At 36.2% G+C, this 16,306-nt stretch overlaps 1 protein-coding gene across 1 annotated transcript in view; it reads left to right on the forward strand.

The window, feature by feature from the left end:
• Nucleotides 1–14,823, forward strand: part of AK7 (adenylate kinase 7) — a 28,154-nt gene extending 13,331 nt beyond the window's left edge. Inside the window, exons 11-18 of the mRNA XM_041476151.1 lie at nucleotides 1,431–1,559; nucleotides 1,857–2,013; nucleotides 4,450–4,578; nucleotides 5,619–5,696; nucleotides 6,364–6,561; nucleotides 10,517–10,737; nucleotides 12,925–13,083; nucleotides 14,773–14,823. Coding sequence (XP_041332085.1) covers nucleotides 1,431–1,559; nucleotides 1,857–2,013; nucleotides 4,450–4,578; nucleotides 5,619–5,696; nucleotides 6,364–6,561; nucleotides 10,517–10,737; nucleotides 12,925–13,083; nucleotides 14,773–14,823 — 1,122 coding nt within the window. The remainder of the gene's footprint in view (nucleotides 1–1,430; nucleotides 1,560–1,856; nucleotides 2,014–4,449; nucleotides 4,579–5,618; nucleotides 5,697–6,363; nucleotides 6,562–10,516; nucleotides 10,738–12,924; nucleotides 13,084–14,772) is intronic.
• The last annotated feature ends 1,483 nt before the right edge of the window (nucleotides 14,824–16,306 follow it).

Below are 16,306 nucleotides of genomic sequence, written 5' to 3' on the forward strand. Positions count from 1 at the left end.
TATTTTAAACTGCTCTTCTCTCTTTATCCCCAATAGAAATTATTATATAAACACAAGTCTTAAATTAATTCAGTAAAAATACATAGAAGATGGATATAGATGCAAAATAAGTGAACATAAAAATTTAAAATTAAATTGGATGCATTAAATAAGAAGAAAAAAAAAAAAAAGACTGAGTTTTATTTTCTTTATGCCTAAAACTGAAATTCTGTAAATGCAAATATGCTTAATGATGGAAAGCTGCTATCTGAAGCTAGCTTCTTTATGCAGTATATGGCACTCTTGGTATATTTTGCCTCAGGAATACAATAAGTTATCTTTTATTTAAGCTTTTTTTGTAATAGTCAATAGTTAGGTGAGTATTTTGTGCCCTTTATGTATTCAGTGAATGTGGATATTCCAGTGCAATATAGCCTTCCTTTTACCCTGCTCTGTAGTGTAATTTATGGGGCAACTTCACTATTTCCTATGTTAGCTTGATATTTAGAACTTCTGTATTCAGGGGTATAGGTTACTGAAAGGTGCAGAAAAATGCTTGTTTACATCCAAGTATCAATAAAGCTGTTTAGCATGTCTATATCTGGTTCAAACTTTGAATAAGGGTTCAGGGTATGTAAAACAAGTTGAAGATACTATTGTTCAAAGTTATTTATTGAATGTTCCTTCATAGCTCTGAAAGGATTACCAAATCTGCGTTTAGGTTAAACTATTGCATCTAAGAACATATGCATCTAACTAAAAAATACCAGTACATACCAGGTAGCTAGGAGAAGGAAGGCTAGCTAGATTGTCTGTCAGTACTCTATTGCAGAGTTTGTACTGTCAGATTTGCTAAATTAAGATAGACACTTAATTATGTATGATTTTGAGTTTATTGCATAACATATTTAATAAGTGTATACTGGGATCCTAATTGCACTTACTCATCCTCAGGCTAGGTAGGCTGAAATGAGACATCACTTAAGATTGTTATGGATCTGGAATTTTTGAGGTCAAAATAATAATTTTGATGACAGCAACTTTATCTCAATTGGAAAGTAGAACTATTGCATGCTTATAGTAGAATATCTGCTACCACATTCCAAAATTCACTGCATCCTATCTGTGGCATTGTGTTTCATCTCTTTGGATTATTTGAACATTAACTAGCCACAACAAATTGGTCTGTAAGTCTACTGAATAGAAGCATGCTTTTTCTCCAACAGTAAATTTCATCATTTAAGTAACTATGTTACTCGAGACCTGTGGGTGATAGAGAAGATATTCAACAAGAAATAAATAAAAAAATTTTAAATAAATAAAAAAACCCCAAAAAATATAGTTTTAAGTACAATTGCTATTTCCTATTAGTAATATTAAAAATATTGTTGCTTTTACATAAAACCATCTGTGCTGTTTGAATAATGTCATATCTTTATTCTTTTTTCCAGCCTCTCAAAGTTTGCATTCATGGTCCTCCCGGGTCTGGCAAATCTACCATTGCTAAGGAACTCTGCAAACACTACAAGCTACATTATGTCAGGACAAATGATGTGATTTCTGAAAAAATTGCACATCTGGTGTGTTGCTGTTTTCTAATATTCCTGTTATTTTAATTCTCAGATTTTAAGATGTGTGGCAGCATTTAAAAATTACTTATAATCCCATTATTTGTGAATAGAAATATCTTTCAACATTGTGATCATCTCTGGCGGTTGCACTCAAATCTTTTTAGGGACTGGAAGTTGCTCAGTATCTCACTGTTCATGAGCACACATGAAAGTAATTATTAATTTTTTCTTTTATTACATCCGTGTATAAAGTAAATTTGGTTATGGAATTTCTGAGCCAACTTATATTTCTGTTCTTGTCATCAGGAGCAAATTGTGGCTAAAGAACCTGACAGGATGGAAAGAGAAGTAGGAGAAGGAGAAGACCTTGTAGAGGAGGAGGAGGAGGAGGAGGAGGGTGAAAATGTAGAAGCAGCAAAGGAATTATTAGATGCAATAAAAGAAAACATGCAGCAGAATAAAGGTAGGAAATACAAAGTATTATGATGGGATTCAGGTAGCTAGTGCAACCCTAAATGCAAATCAGATAAACACAAATAAATTTGTGTTCTAGACTTTTAGTTCCTATTAAAATGAAGAATCAACTGGACAAGGGAGAGGAATTACAATGAAGGGTTTATGAGTTGAGATAAAGACAGGGAGAGTTCACAAACAGTGTACTGTCATGGGCAAAACAGACCTGACTTGGGGAAATTACTTAAATATATTGCCAATCAAAACCAGAGAATCCACCCCTCCCTTCTCTCCTGAATTTAACTTGATTAACAATTCTCTGCTTCCTCCCACCAGCAGCACAGAGAGATGGAGAATAGGGTTTATGGCCAGTTAATCACATCTTGTTTCTGCTGCTGCTTCCTCCTCAGTGAGAGGAGTCTTTTCCCTGCTCCAGTGTGGGGTCCTCACACAGGAGACCGTCCTCCACGAACTTCTCCAGTGTGAGTCCTTCCCATGGACTACAGCTTTTTATGCTCCATTGTGGGTCCCTTGCACAGTATGCAGTCCTTCAGGCCCAGCCTGCTCCATTATGGGTCCATCCACAGGGTCAGTCCTTCAGGCCCAGGCTGCTCCATTGTGGGTCCATCCACAGGATCCATCCTTCAGGCCCAGCCTGCTCCAGCATGGGTCCCCCACGTTCTCACAAGTCCAGGCAGCAAACCTGCTCTAGAGTGGGCTCCTCTCCCCATGGCTCTGCAGGTCTTGCCAGGAGCCTGCTCCAGTGTGGGCTTCCCATGAAGTCACAGCCTTCTTTTGGACATCCACCTACTCCTGAGTGGGCCTCTCCATGGGCTGTACATGGATCTCAGCCTCCCCTGGACCTCCGTGGGCTGCATGGTGACAGCCTGCTCACCATGGGCTGCACCACAGCCTGCGGGTGGATCTTTGCTTTGGCACCTGCAGCACCTCCTTCCCTGCTTCTTTGCTGACCTGGGTGTCTGCAGAGATGTTTCTCTCACAGATTCTCACTTCTGTCTTCCCTGGCCACATTTTACTTCTGCACAATGACTTTTTCCCTACATAGACATTTTGTTACAGAGGTATTACTACCATCCCTGATTGGCTTAAATTTGGTCAGCAGCAGATCCATCTTGGAGCCACCTGGCATTGGCTCTGTCGGACATAGGGGAAGCTTCTACCAGTCTCAGAGAAGCCACTTCTGTGAGTCCCCTGGCTAACAAAACCTGTCCACACAAGCCCAATGCAATGATACACCCTGTATATTAAAAGTGACATATTTTTAAAATATTTTGGTGCCTCTTTAATTGTAGCCCTTTCATCTTTCTACTTCAGAATTTTTTAATAATGTCATGTTTTCTTCTCAGAGCAGAGAGCATAAATTCCTATAACATAAAGTAAAAAGCTGGTGAAATATACCTTTGTCAAACTTGCAAAAATAAAAGTATTTTAGAAAAAACAAGTGCATGCTAATATGAATTAGTTGGGGTTATTTAAGAACCTCATATATTATTAGAAAATAAATACTGCTTGCAGAAGCCTGAAAGAATTTTTAAAAGATTGAAAAATGGTTCCTTGCTGAAAAGTATTAGTTACCATCTCTATATTAATAATGCCATATAATTTTCATACTAGTGTTTAACATTTTCCATGTGGTATAAAGTCATCCCCCTTAAAAATGTGATCTGTTCCTAAGGGTGTAGCTGATTTAGATCTTGTGTATCTGCAAAGAAATAAATTTCTTACACACCTAGAAGCTTCAGTAATAAGATCTGTGGCAGCATCTCTTCTGCGTGCTTTGATGTGTTCTTTAAAATAACAATGTCTTTTAAAATAGTTACATACTTTTATGATTAGAATGGTTTATAAATACCTAAGGCTTTTAATAGCCAAAGTAAAATAAAGTTTTGGAAACTTGAGTTAATGTTTGCAAAAGGACAAAATATCAGGTCAAACCTTTTTCCTCCTACATATTTTCTCAGCAATGTAGGACAGGTAAATAAACTAATTCTTATCAGAACCTGTCTGAAAATGAAACTTGTACAACCTACCTCATGTCTTTTTTGGAAGACTACCTTTAAGTCTTACTGTAGAATGAAAATAGAAAAGTGTTGCTTTCTCGTGACTTTTTTTTCTCTAAGTATTTCTTTACTGCTTCTATTAAAATCTGATTGTAGCATTCAAAATAAAACTGACTTCCTGTTTATATCATTAAAGTACTAATGTTTATATCCTTGTAAACACAAAGGTAATTTTATTTTATATCTGCACTTTAATATTCCATAGATTGCTGACAATGCATAATATATAAATAGTAACTCAAAATATTTAACTTTTTAGGGTCTAAGTAGAAGAAAAATGTATTAAAATGTATTAAATGTTAGTAAAATAATTTGAGATCTCTTGTTTCTGTAAACTAGCCACCTATTAACCTTCTTTGTCTTAGGCCATCTAGGTGAGGAGTACCTTATTAAACTTATGAAGGACAAGCTCATGTCTATGCCCTGTAGGAATCAGGGATATGTTTTAGATGGGTTCCCAGAGACCTATGAACAGGCAGTGGAACTTTTTAAAGGTGTGTACTGCTTGGTTTGGCTTTGTTGCTGCTTTGCTCCTTTTGTTTTGATTGCTGCTGGTGTTGTCATTATCGTTCTCAGAGCCACACTACTTGAGTGCATCAGTGCTGTAATGACTGCAGTGCAAGTTACAAAACCAAGTTTTATGATGTGTGATTATTAGAATGTAAGAAGGACTGTAATGCAGCTTATTTAATTTCTGCACAAGATAATTTTTAGACTATCTTTCCTGGTAATGTAAAAAGTAAATGCAGAAACATGGAGGATGCTCTCTTGTCCAGTGTTGGTCTACTCCACTTAAGCAAGCTCTACAGCAGAATTTCTTCATAATGTTTAAGGGCTACTGAATGAGGGGATCCAGCCAGTGCACCAGTACATATATTATGAGACAAATTGTAGTGTATTTATTAGGTAAGCTACTGTAGATATGACTTCAGAGAAGCTCTGCAACACACATTTCAAATTGTGAGCAAACACTGTCCATACATTAAGACAAGAATCGTATTCATGTTTAAATTACAACTGAGGTTTGTAAGTACAGAAAAACAGTCTTGTTCAGCTTATTATGCTGTTCTGCAAATGGTCATGCTCAGTTGGTACTCTACAGGCAATTTTACTGACTATTCATAACAGCAGACCCTTAGTGGCAAAAACCATTTTAACCATAGAATTGTAAAATATTTCTGCTCACTGTTCTGAGCCTTGTCTCTATTTTTTTGCAGAATAATTTATTGGGCAGGAGGAGAGGCCAAAGATAAGACAGCAGTTTTAAAATTGGACATACTTAAAAATTTTGTGTGCATGTAGATACATCTGTGGTATAGGCAAACAACTACTAGTGTCCCAAAATACAATTCTGTGGTGTCTGGCAACATGATTTACTGAATTCTCTAAACTGGTGTCAAGGTTAGAATAATTTCCAATTATGAGTATAATTTGGATATTGGCAAACCTGTGTTTTACTCAGCTCATTTTTAGCAAATAAAGTGATATTGTTACATCAAATGAAAATGTCAATAATTTCTTACTTTTGTTTTAGTAGAAGTTGATGAAGCAGAAGAAGAGGAGGAAGGAACAATGGGCAAAATGCCTAAATTTAATCAAATAATCATACCTGGTAAGTTTGATAGATTTCTTTTTAAATAAACTGAGGAGTTTTATTTTCTAATTAAATAAATTGAGGAAAAATTGCTGCCACCAACAAGAAGTCTAAAATATCACTCCATCTGTCCCTATTTAATTTCACTTTTTAAAAAATCAATTTCATGTAATGCTGCTGCCCTCATATTTAAAAGTGAGCAATTAATTATAGAATCATTTAGGTTGGAAAAGACCACTAAAAGCATCAAGTCAAACCCTTAACCCAGTACTTCCAAGTCCACCACTAAACCAAGTCCTTAAGTGCCACATCTCCATATCTCTCAAATACCTCTGGGGATGGTGACTCAATCACTTCTCCAGACAGCCTGTTCCAATGGTTGGCCAACTTTTTGTTGAAGAAGTTTTTCTTAATTAAAAGGAAGGGTTTGGTTCAGTTCTTGGGTTGTTTGTCTGTTTGTTTGTGGTTTTTGTGAAAATGCCATCAACTGTTGGCTGATAACAACAGTAGTGGCTGTCTTGATGTGATTACAGCACCTCAATGGAATAAAAATGTAATGCATTGGTTATGCTGAGAGTTAAAATAGAGTGGATTTCATCTATGTAGAAATTGCTTTATCCTACTGTTTTTGCTTGATTCCTTTGGAAATTCTGTATATATTCAAACAATATGTTCTTCTTCACAGAATTTGTTTTTTCTTTGATTGCATCTGATGAATTCCTTATAAACAGAATAATAAAACTGCCAGAGAGTGAAGTTTCTGGAACTGATTATTCTGAGAACCAGTTCGTGCACATTCTAAAACACTTCCGCAAGATAAATGCCGATGATGTGACGGTTCTCAACTATTTTGATGAACTTGAAATACATCCTCAGTTTATTGGTATGGAATAATAAAATTAGTAGATATAACATGACTAAAAAAACTTTGTTGTTACAAATTTAACACTTGCAAAAATCAAATAGCAAGCATTCATATATAAATAATATTTTTATTAACATTGCAGAATACTTATACAACAACATTTAACTATATGCCTGCAAAAATGTTCTTTTACAGTTAATCTGTTTGTAAAATTTGGGGTGTTAGTTGTTAATTTTTGTCATCTTAATTATTAAAATAATTTTATGACTTAGGTACAGATCTCTGCACTGGCATCATTTCAGATAGGTGTAAGAGTACATTTTCATGGACAAAAACATTATGGTTCCTTCTATTTTTTTTCTTTAGACTTATCCTCCAATGCTATTGTTGTCCACAAAAATTGGATTCCTTACCTGATGGGCAACAAGCTAATAGCTACACCCTGAAGAGAGGCATTGATTGTTTATTTCAGAGTTGTGCTAACCTCTGTGCTTCGTGGTACTCCACAAATCAAACACCCCTACTATCAAACCATTTCACTATTTATACATTTTACCAAACAAAGGGTTTACTGTTTATTGGCTAAATATTACATAGTTCTCTTATTAATTAGTATTCAATCTTCTGTTGGATAATTATTCTCTTGCTTCCCATGCTCAGTGTTTTTCTTCTTTCGGGTCAGTGGGTTTTTTGTGTTGGTGGTCCTTGAATATGTGGTTGTGATTTCCTCACTGCTGGCATTAACTTTTACCCAGCTGGAGATGATTTCTGCACAGTTTCTAAGTTTATTAGTTTCTTCCTTGGGCTTCTGCCAGATATCCTTATGGCCTGTAAATGTTGCAGCCTTTGTGTCCACTATCAGTGGTACATCCTTCTTCCTGAGCTTTGTTAATGGCCCATTGGTCTGAGATCATTCAGTCTTGTTCAGGCCTACACCTTAACAAGGTAATTCTACCAACAAGTAATTTGTTTTTCTAACACCTGGACATCATTTAGAGCTTGCTGTCTGTTTCATGGGTTAAATCTTCCTTCTTGTTGATCAAGCTTGAAAGTATACAAAGATGAAACGTCAAAGTACATAATTTCTTAAGAAAATTTTTACATTTTCCACATTTTGCAACATCATGACAATATGTGGGTAATCTGTAAACTAGGAAGCACTAAAAAAAATTACTAGAAATCAAAAGTGGAAGGCTGAGACTGAATCTGTTTTGCACTATCCCTGTATGTGAGAAAATTTGTCTTCCCTACATACTGTCTAGAAAATTGTGATTATCTTGAGAAGACAACTATAATTTGATTATTCATGCCAGTGAGATCAGAGTGACAACATTCTAAAGAAAAGGTGGGTTTTGGAGGGGAGAGGAGAGAAAACAAAGAAGAAGGGCAAGACCTCTGCAGCTAAAATCAAACAGCTGATATTTGGAATGTCTATTTGAGATGAATTATGAAAAGTTAATTGTTCAACCCCCTTAGCCACAACTGATTTTCCAAGATTTTTATTTATTGTCAGTCATGGAGATTATTTTGAAAATAATAAGATCTAAGTGTTGCTAGGAAGTATAGTAGTGGGAAATAATAGTGTAATTATTTAGAGTTAGTGTAATTATTTTAGAATTGAAGAAATTCTACTGTGGAAAGTAAATGTATGAAATGGTAAATATTAAGGTCTGATGTCACCAATTGGTCATATTCTTAGTTTATACACTTCTAGATATGCAAATAGAGGCATTGTCAAACAACTATGCCTAAAGATTATTCTTCAACTGTAGCCCATTCCAAATACAGAAACACATTTGCCTACTGATTTTAGTTATTGCAGAATCACAACTGTGATGTTCCAGATTATTTTCACATTGAGTGTATAGCATTGATTCTCATGTTCCAATGAGCATCATATTTAGGTCCTGTTTGTCTCAGAACTGTCTCCTTGCCCATGTTCACATTCCTGGTGGTTACCCACAGAAGCATGCAGGTGTGTTGCTTCTGCTGTAAAATGGCAGGAGCAGATTACCAAGATAACCACTGAGGATTCTTCAGCTCACCCAATACCCCTCCATTCTAGTCAATGTTCCAGCTGGATTTTCAGATACATTGAATTAAGTAGCAATGGATTTTATCAGAGACCCAACTGCTTGCTCAGTTATATTCCAAAGAAGGGGTTAAAACTTGTGCCTGTTATTTGTTAAATATTGTTTCAAAATAATAAAAGTTTTCTTTCACCTTAAATTTTAAAAAATGTAACATATGGTTTTATGTATCATTTTTATGATTATTATTTTTCTGAGTCTGAAATATGATTAGTACAAAGGAGTGGGCTTCAAGATTCTGGAAACTCAACTTTGCTTTGATGACTCACTTCATGAAGACTGCAAGTTGGTTATCTCGTGTCTTGTTTTTCTCATTTGCAAACGGGGAATGGTGACAGGCATGTTAGATCTTATACAAAAAGCCATGTTAAAGTTACAACAACAATCCCTTTGAAGACCTTAATTTATGAACTCCTTTTCCAGATCTTTCCTCTCAGCTAGCATCAGTACTAACTTCATTTCTCATTTAACAGGCATTAGTTTTTGAGGATAAATGTAGTTAATTCTGGTTGCTGTAAAATGAACACCATACTCTTCTGTGGCTATCTAAGAAAAAAATGCAGTCCTTGAGACCTCGAATTCAACATCGAAACTATTCTTAGCAATACTTTAAATGACAACAAAAGTGATTTTCATTGTAATTTGTATATCCATGTGCAGCTAAAATTGTAGGAATGATGGGCTGCTTGCCATAGCAAATGTATTGCTTTAATTTGGAATTCTTCAGGAATGTAATTCCTGATTTTGTGAAAGAAGAAGCTATAAAATAAGTTTTATCACCTATAATTATGATAGTTCCCTACTCAATTCATGATCAGAGTTTAGATTTGAGGTCCAAATCATAAATATTTTAACTCTTGGGAAAATGGTATCAGTATTTGAGAGTGTGATTCTGCCTGAATCTGTGATTAGAAAGAACTGGGAAAAATGCTTTGCCAATGACTTTCAAAATAACTTCCTAAAGAACTGTGGAGCAGGGGCTACTGGATTCTCATCTAAATCCTGTATTCTGATTCTTCTTTTTCCCTTCATCTGCATGCTCTCCTTACCCATTTCTGTGCTTTTACACCTTCCATTTCATTCCCCTGAACCTTTGCCTTTTGCCTCAGTATTCTCTACTGCAAAGACCCACTTTTCCTCTTTTCCATGTACATTCCTGTACTGTTTCTGCCTCCCCACACTAAATGCATACAGAAACTAGAGAGCCCTGGAGAAAGTCTTCATTCTTCTGTATTTTTTCTTTTTCTTCTCTCTTGTCAAGTTTATTGTGCAAGTAACTTCCAGCAATTAAAAAGGGAGAAGGAATAAAATTAAAAAGAAGGTCTTGTTCAGTCCTTATGTTCCTATGTGAAGCTACAAATTTATTTTGTAAATACAACACAGTGAAAGATTGATTAGAGAAAGGTCTGTGTATTTGTAAATCTGTATGAGTAAAAACATTGGAGTTTGTGCCATGTCCTAACAACTATTGTGTAGCATTCAGTGGGGAGAGAAGGACCAAACTGATGGTTTTGTGCATCTGGATAAGTTGACATAAGATTGGTGCCAGGAACATCTCTGAGAGATGGTAGTTGACCTCTTTTTTGGGTTTCAAAACCTGGGCAAGCTGCAATTATTAAACAATAGTTGTAAAATTTATTTTAGCATGTTTCTTCCTTAGATCAACTTAAAAGGCAAACTATTTTAGCTGAAACTGGTAAAGAAAATCAGATTTAGAAAACTTCATTCTATGTAACAAAAATTGACATTTATAAGCAATTGAAAACAACATATTTTACTTGAAAATTCAAACAACATGAACATCATATATTTTTAGGTCTTGCATAATACTTGAGGATAGTTGACAAAAGCTTGAAAAGGTTCTCTCTTGTATTTTTTAAAAGATATAGCTGTATATGAAGATTCTGAAAACAGACTTACTGTATCAAAGATCATCAAGGAAATTGGAGAACCTCGGAATTATGGTATGACAGATGAAGAAAAGGAGGCTTTGGAACGCCAGGCAGCTGAGGAACGCCTTGCCAAAGAAGCTAAAGAAAAAGCTGAAGAAAAGCGTAAAGAATATAAGGAAAGGGAAGAAAGAAAGGCGAGATGGGAAGAGTGGGTAGGTTAATACATATTTTTTTGAAAACATTATTATTTATGTGTTTTAGATTACTTCAAGTAATCTGTTATGTAAATAGACTTGGGAAACGTAGCAAAAATACTCTTGTTCTTATATTCTACTTTGGTCTGGGTTAGGCTATCTCCACAGTGCATTTTAAAGCCCATCTTACAGAATATAATGCCTTTTTTATTACAGACATAGCATTGTTTTGCATTTTGGTATCATCATGTCTTTAAAATACTTTTATCGTACTCTTGTTGCTGCTGTGCTGTAGCTCTTCTATTTTACCATTTATAAATATCGACTACAACCAATGGAGATTTTCCTTACCAAGTTGAACAGGACTTTTGCATTTTGCTCAGTTGACTTCTAAGTGCCTGAGTCTTAATTATCAAACTAGATTTTTAGCTCTACACTGACCCAGTCTTCCAGCCTACACTGCAGAAAGGTTTCTGAGCCTGCAAGAGCGTGTGTAAGAGCCAAGTACTCTGCTCGGTAAGGACTACCTGATGCAGACTGAAGGATGGTTTTTGTTTGCTAATAATCTAATAAGTATTAGGTATTTAGGTTAGCTGACCCCAGAAGATTTGCATGCGATGCTTTTTCCTTATTTACTTTCCCACACCCAAGGACAATTTAGTTAAATGACCTGAAATTCGTACTGTAAGAATGTTCCTGTTCACACCCAAAGTCAGGCCGATTCACCAAAAGGCAAGTCTATTGTCTTCTTTTAGAGCTATTTAAAAACAAACTGATCCTTCCAAAGGGAAGTCCTTTTCTATTATTTGACTGCCTATACACATCTATGGGGTAATAATATGCTGAAATTACTGGCATTTAAAGAAGCACTTACATTCCTCTGATGTTGGCTTATATATAAGGGTTTTCTAATCTCTGTTTATTTACAGCTTCATTCAACATTAAACAGTATTTTGTACCCTGTAAAATTCGTAAGAATAGCTAACACATTTTAGCTAGATTCAATCCAAGCCGTCTACCTTTAAAAGTGCAAACTGCATTAATCAAAGCTGAAGTAGGTGTTAAATAAAACGTGTGTTTAAGGTTATCCTTTGAAATAGGCAGATGATCAGATCTAAGCAACTGTTCATTTGCCCTTGACACTGTAGATTAGCTGCTGTGGCCAAAGATCACTTGCAAGATTTATTCAATAGCACTCCTGGATTGAGTGAATAAGGTAAAAATTGGTGTATCTGTTTTATCTGAATATTGCTTTTGTGTTATGCCTTGAGTACAGAAAAGCAGTCTTCAGAGTATCATCTGTTTGCTGTATCTCTACATGACTCAGGCTACTGATGAATAAAATGAGTGAAGAGAGGACAATGAAAATGAGTTGGAGTAGTCTTCTGGCTAAAGCTGCTGCAAGTATGCATGCTACTAAGTGCTATTGAATGGAAGGAAGAAAAGCTTGCAGCAGTTTTATTTCCTCACCCCTCTTACTTTTTGAGTGTAAAAATATAATTTGATTTAACTTGAATTCAGAAATAAATACAGCTGGTGGAAACAGATGTATTTCACTTGGTTTTAGTGTATCAACCCCCTCAAAAACATCAATGAAATATGAATAAAGCAAATCAAGGGAACCAAAGAGAAATAAACCAAACACAAGTAACAAATTAAAAATTTAGAAAGCCAGGGTTCTCTACTGAGTAAAAATATTCTCCTTCCCTCCAGTTAAAATTGTGAAGGGAATTACCAAAGAGCTTGCATTTATCATTATGACAGTGTGTTCAGTTGTGCCAGGGGAGTGGGGGTAGCGGGGGGAGAGTGATTAAAAAAGCCTCAAGAAACCACCTTTGTTTTGCAATAGCACTAATTTTTGAAGTGTTACAGTGTATTTCAACCATTTTGCCAAATACCTTATAGAAAGAGAACCACTGGAAGACTTGAGAATATGCCTCCTTTTAGGTGCTAAAGAAAAAAAAAATCATTTTAGTAAGGAGATTATGTCAGTCCTTATTATGTTCAATTCTTTGTCCTCAGTATGTTGTGTGCTCTAAATTTAATAAGCACTTAATTTTTACTGTCAACTTGTTCTTTAAAGTTCTGTCCACAGCTTCTAACACTATTTTTTCCCTCTAGGCCAGCACTATTTAGCCAAATGATATTTGATGGATTTTATAAAGATAATTATTTATTATTTTATTTTTTCTTTATTAATTGTAGAATAAACAGCAGGAGGAAGTGAAAAAACAGGAACAAGAGTTATTGGAGGCCCAGTCTGTTCCACTACGAAACTATTTAATGAAGAATGTCATGCCAACACTTATGCAAGGGATAAATGAATGTTGTAGGATCAGGCCAGATGATCCAGTCAATTTTCTGGTAAGGTGATTATGTTTTGTTTCTTAAATATTTTTGAATACTCATATAGATCCAAAGAATCTCTATTAATGCAAGGACTTAAATTTCCTCCCCACTTTCAGGATAGTAACTAATTAATTATTAGAATTTGCAGTTCTGGTGAACAGCAATTATAGTGAAAATTAAAACCCAGAAACTACTTATGGGATCAGTTGATACTGTGTATCAAGGGAAGGATCCAGTGTAGTTAAACAGTAATAGGACAAAAATCACTACCAGAATCTGTTTCCCCTTGGTATGTGCACTCTGCACATCTTATGTACACTGACAATTCTGCTGTGCCATAGAGGACTACAAGTTAAAGAACTTTTTTACATTAGGCTTTCATTTCCACTAGATTGATTTGTGCAAATGAACCTATTATGATATCTGATAGCTGCAGTTAGGTGCCTCAAAAGAGGGTCCCCAAGCAAAGAAATCCCTGGGCAATTACACCCTTACAATCTAGACTTCCCATCCCTCACAGGACATCCCTCATGGGACCAAGAGCTCTATGAAGGTCTGAGACCTGGTTGCCCTTTATTAGTTTGCTGAAGGGTCACCTCCACACCCTCTTAGGTCGGTTTCAGTGGACTTTTGGTTGGTTCTGGTTGTTACAATAATGTGGTTGTTACGGTTCATATACCAAGATCTATGGGCTGTCTACCCCAGCTATTAATTTTTAAGTAATGTTTAAGCTGCAGCTTTGTCTATTCTATTAATAATGTTCCGATTGTTAGTGCCAGGTTTCACTGTAATCCATCTTTGACTTAAAAACATAACCATATGGTTCAGATAAAGTTCAACCTGCAGCCTAAAAACTCTAGCTACTTATGTCTACTTTCAAATGATTTAAAATTTTTAACTCTTCAGAAAGCAGGAGATCACTCTCCCCCTGCTACCCCCACTCCCCTGGCACAACTGAACACACTGTCATAATGATAAATGCAAGCTCTTTGGTAATTCCCTTCACAATACACACATAAATAAAGGAGAAAATCCTTTATTGTGAATGTCCTAGGACATTCACAGACTAATTCCAGGTGCAAATGACCTCAGGACTGTATCCAGCTCAATTTAGGGCTGCAAGCAGGGTCAGCATTGCATTCAGACAGGAATCCAGGTGCTCTAATGTTATTGCTGTGCTGCTGTGCCGCCTGCACATCCTAACCAAGCTGTTTACAAGCTGAAACTGAGTATTTTATTAATCAAGCAAAAGCTTGAAATGAAAGCAATGGTGTTACAATCCAGCTTCAGGCACTAAGGAATGTTTTCTTTTTGCCTACTGGTGAGTGACAGCTACCTGTAGCTGTAGGACTATGAGATCTTCCCTCATAACTTTTAAAGATCAGTATCAGTGGGTCCAGAAACCAGGTTCTAGAGTACTCCCTAGATGTTTCCTTGGAGTGACAAAAACTGTTATAAATGGCTACTTCCTTCTCTTGCCCATGATAGAAACAGTGACTGCTATGAACAGCGTGAGTGAGGTTGATAGCATTTTGGGTAGTACATGGGGGAAAGATTTCTCTGACATTTTCTGCCATAAGTTACATTTAATACATTCTGCAGTTTTGTTTAAAGCAATGTTATCCAGTATATCTGTTATTTTGCATATATTTTGAAGTTGGAGATGTGAAAATAATTGTAATTTTGAAACTCTTCTGTTTATAGGCAGAATATCTCTTCAAGAACAGTCCTGATATCGACTGGAATAAACGTTAAATCCTAGCAGCAACAGGAATTGTGAAACAAAAAGGGAGAAAATTGCTAATACATTTTAGATAAAAAATACTTAGTTTGTAATGTTATTTTTGTTTAGGCTTACTATGCAATCTTCATTTTTAATTATTATACTTTATTACTATTTTGTACTGGGCTTTTAATCCTCTTCTACAACACTTCAATTTGCTGCACATATTGATTGATACATTTACACAATAATATACACATCTGTATATTATTGTCCTAATCCTTAATGAATGTAGGCAGCTAGCCAGAGAAAAACTTTTATCAAAAAAAAAAAAAAAAGGAAAAGTATTTTTGCTGAAAAAGAAAATAAATAGAAACAGCAAACTCTTACTTCCCTTCCCAGCTACCAAGAGGCAAAAAGTCACACAATACAGTCTTCTTGTGCTGCACTGAAGACTGACTGGTAAACAGTTTCCCAGCACAGATATGTCATAAAAACTTTGGTACCAAACACATGGCTGTAAAACTCATTTAAATCTTCAGCATTCAATACTAGATACATATTTTTTAGAGACTCTTGAAGAATGGCTGTGCTTCTCAATGTTGCTGACTTCATCCAGCTGTCCCAGGAACCGTATCTGTGCTGACTGAGCTGGAAGTGATTGCATACTTGGTGTAAAACAAATACATGACTTTGTCAAAACAGAAGGCAAGGGCCCTTTGTGCAAAAGGAGGGGGGAAAAGTGGAAGAGCAGAATGAATAGTGATACACTGAATAGTGAAACATTTGACAGCTATTTTGTCTATAACTTTTGAGTATCAGAATTTTAGACATGTTAATGCCCAATGTTTCTATTCAGATATATTAGTGTTTTTGTAGAGTATCTTATTTCATCTGTTTTCATAGTTACACAGACAAGTTGGGAATAGAATTTATCATCTCCTACTCTAAAGAAACACATATTTTTTGTGATCGATATGTCCTACATGCTGTCAGCCAAAGTCATCATTTGTCCTGTGAGGCAGTTGAAGATGAAATAATCGGTAGCTTTTGACACTTTTTTAGTTTGAAAGTACTATTGTTCAGAATAAAGATGAAACCTGGACACTTAAAAAGAAGGGTAAACAAGGTTTTCTCTAGAGTTAGTGTAATGCTTTGATTTTTCTAAGAATAAAGTTTTGAGCTAATCTATAAAGAGTATGACTTATTGCATAATATTATGAAAGTTTATGCAGACTACTCCAGGCAGGTGTTTCAAGAACAACTCTTAGAAGAGGATCCGTTCGCTTTGCGCAGGGCACGAGTGCCCAGTGTGCCCGACGCGGGCAGCCAAAGCCACGCACGGGGCTGCCTTTGAACGCGTCCCCGCCGAGCCCAGAGCGCTGCAGCGGCTCCCGGAGACTCTGGGGCGCCGGCCGAGCCGGAGCCGAGCCGGGCCGGGCCGGGCCGAGCCGAGCCGAGCCGAGCCGAGCCGAGCCCGTCCCGCCCGGCCCCGCGCACGCGCCGCCCCGCGGC

The sequence above is a fragment of the Pyrgilauda ruficollis genome, unplaced genomic scaffold (assembly GCF_017590135.1).
Source record: "Pyrgilauda ruficollis isolate IOZ18807 unplaced genomic scaffold, ASM1759013v1 scaffold38, whole genome shotgun sequence".
Taxonomy (NCBI): Eukaryota; Metazoa; Chordata; class Aves; order Passeriformes; family Passeridae; genus Pyrgilauda; species Pyrgilauda ruficollis.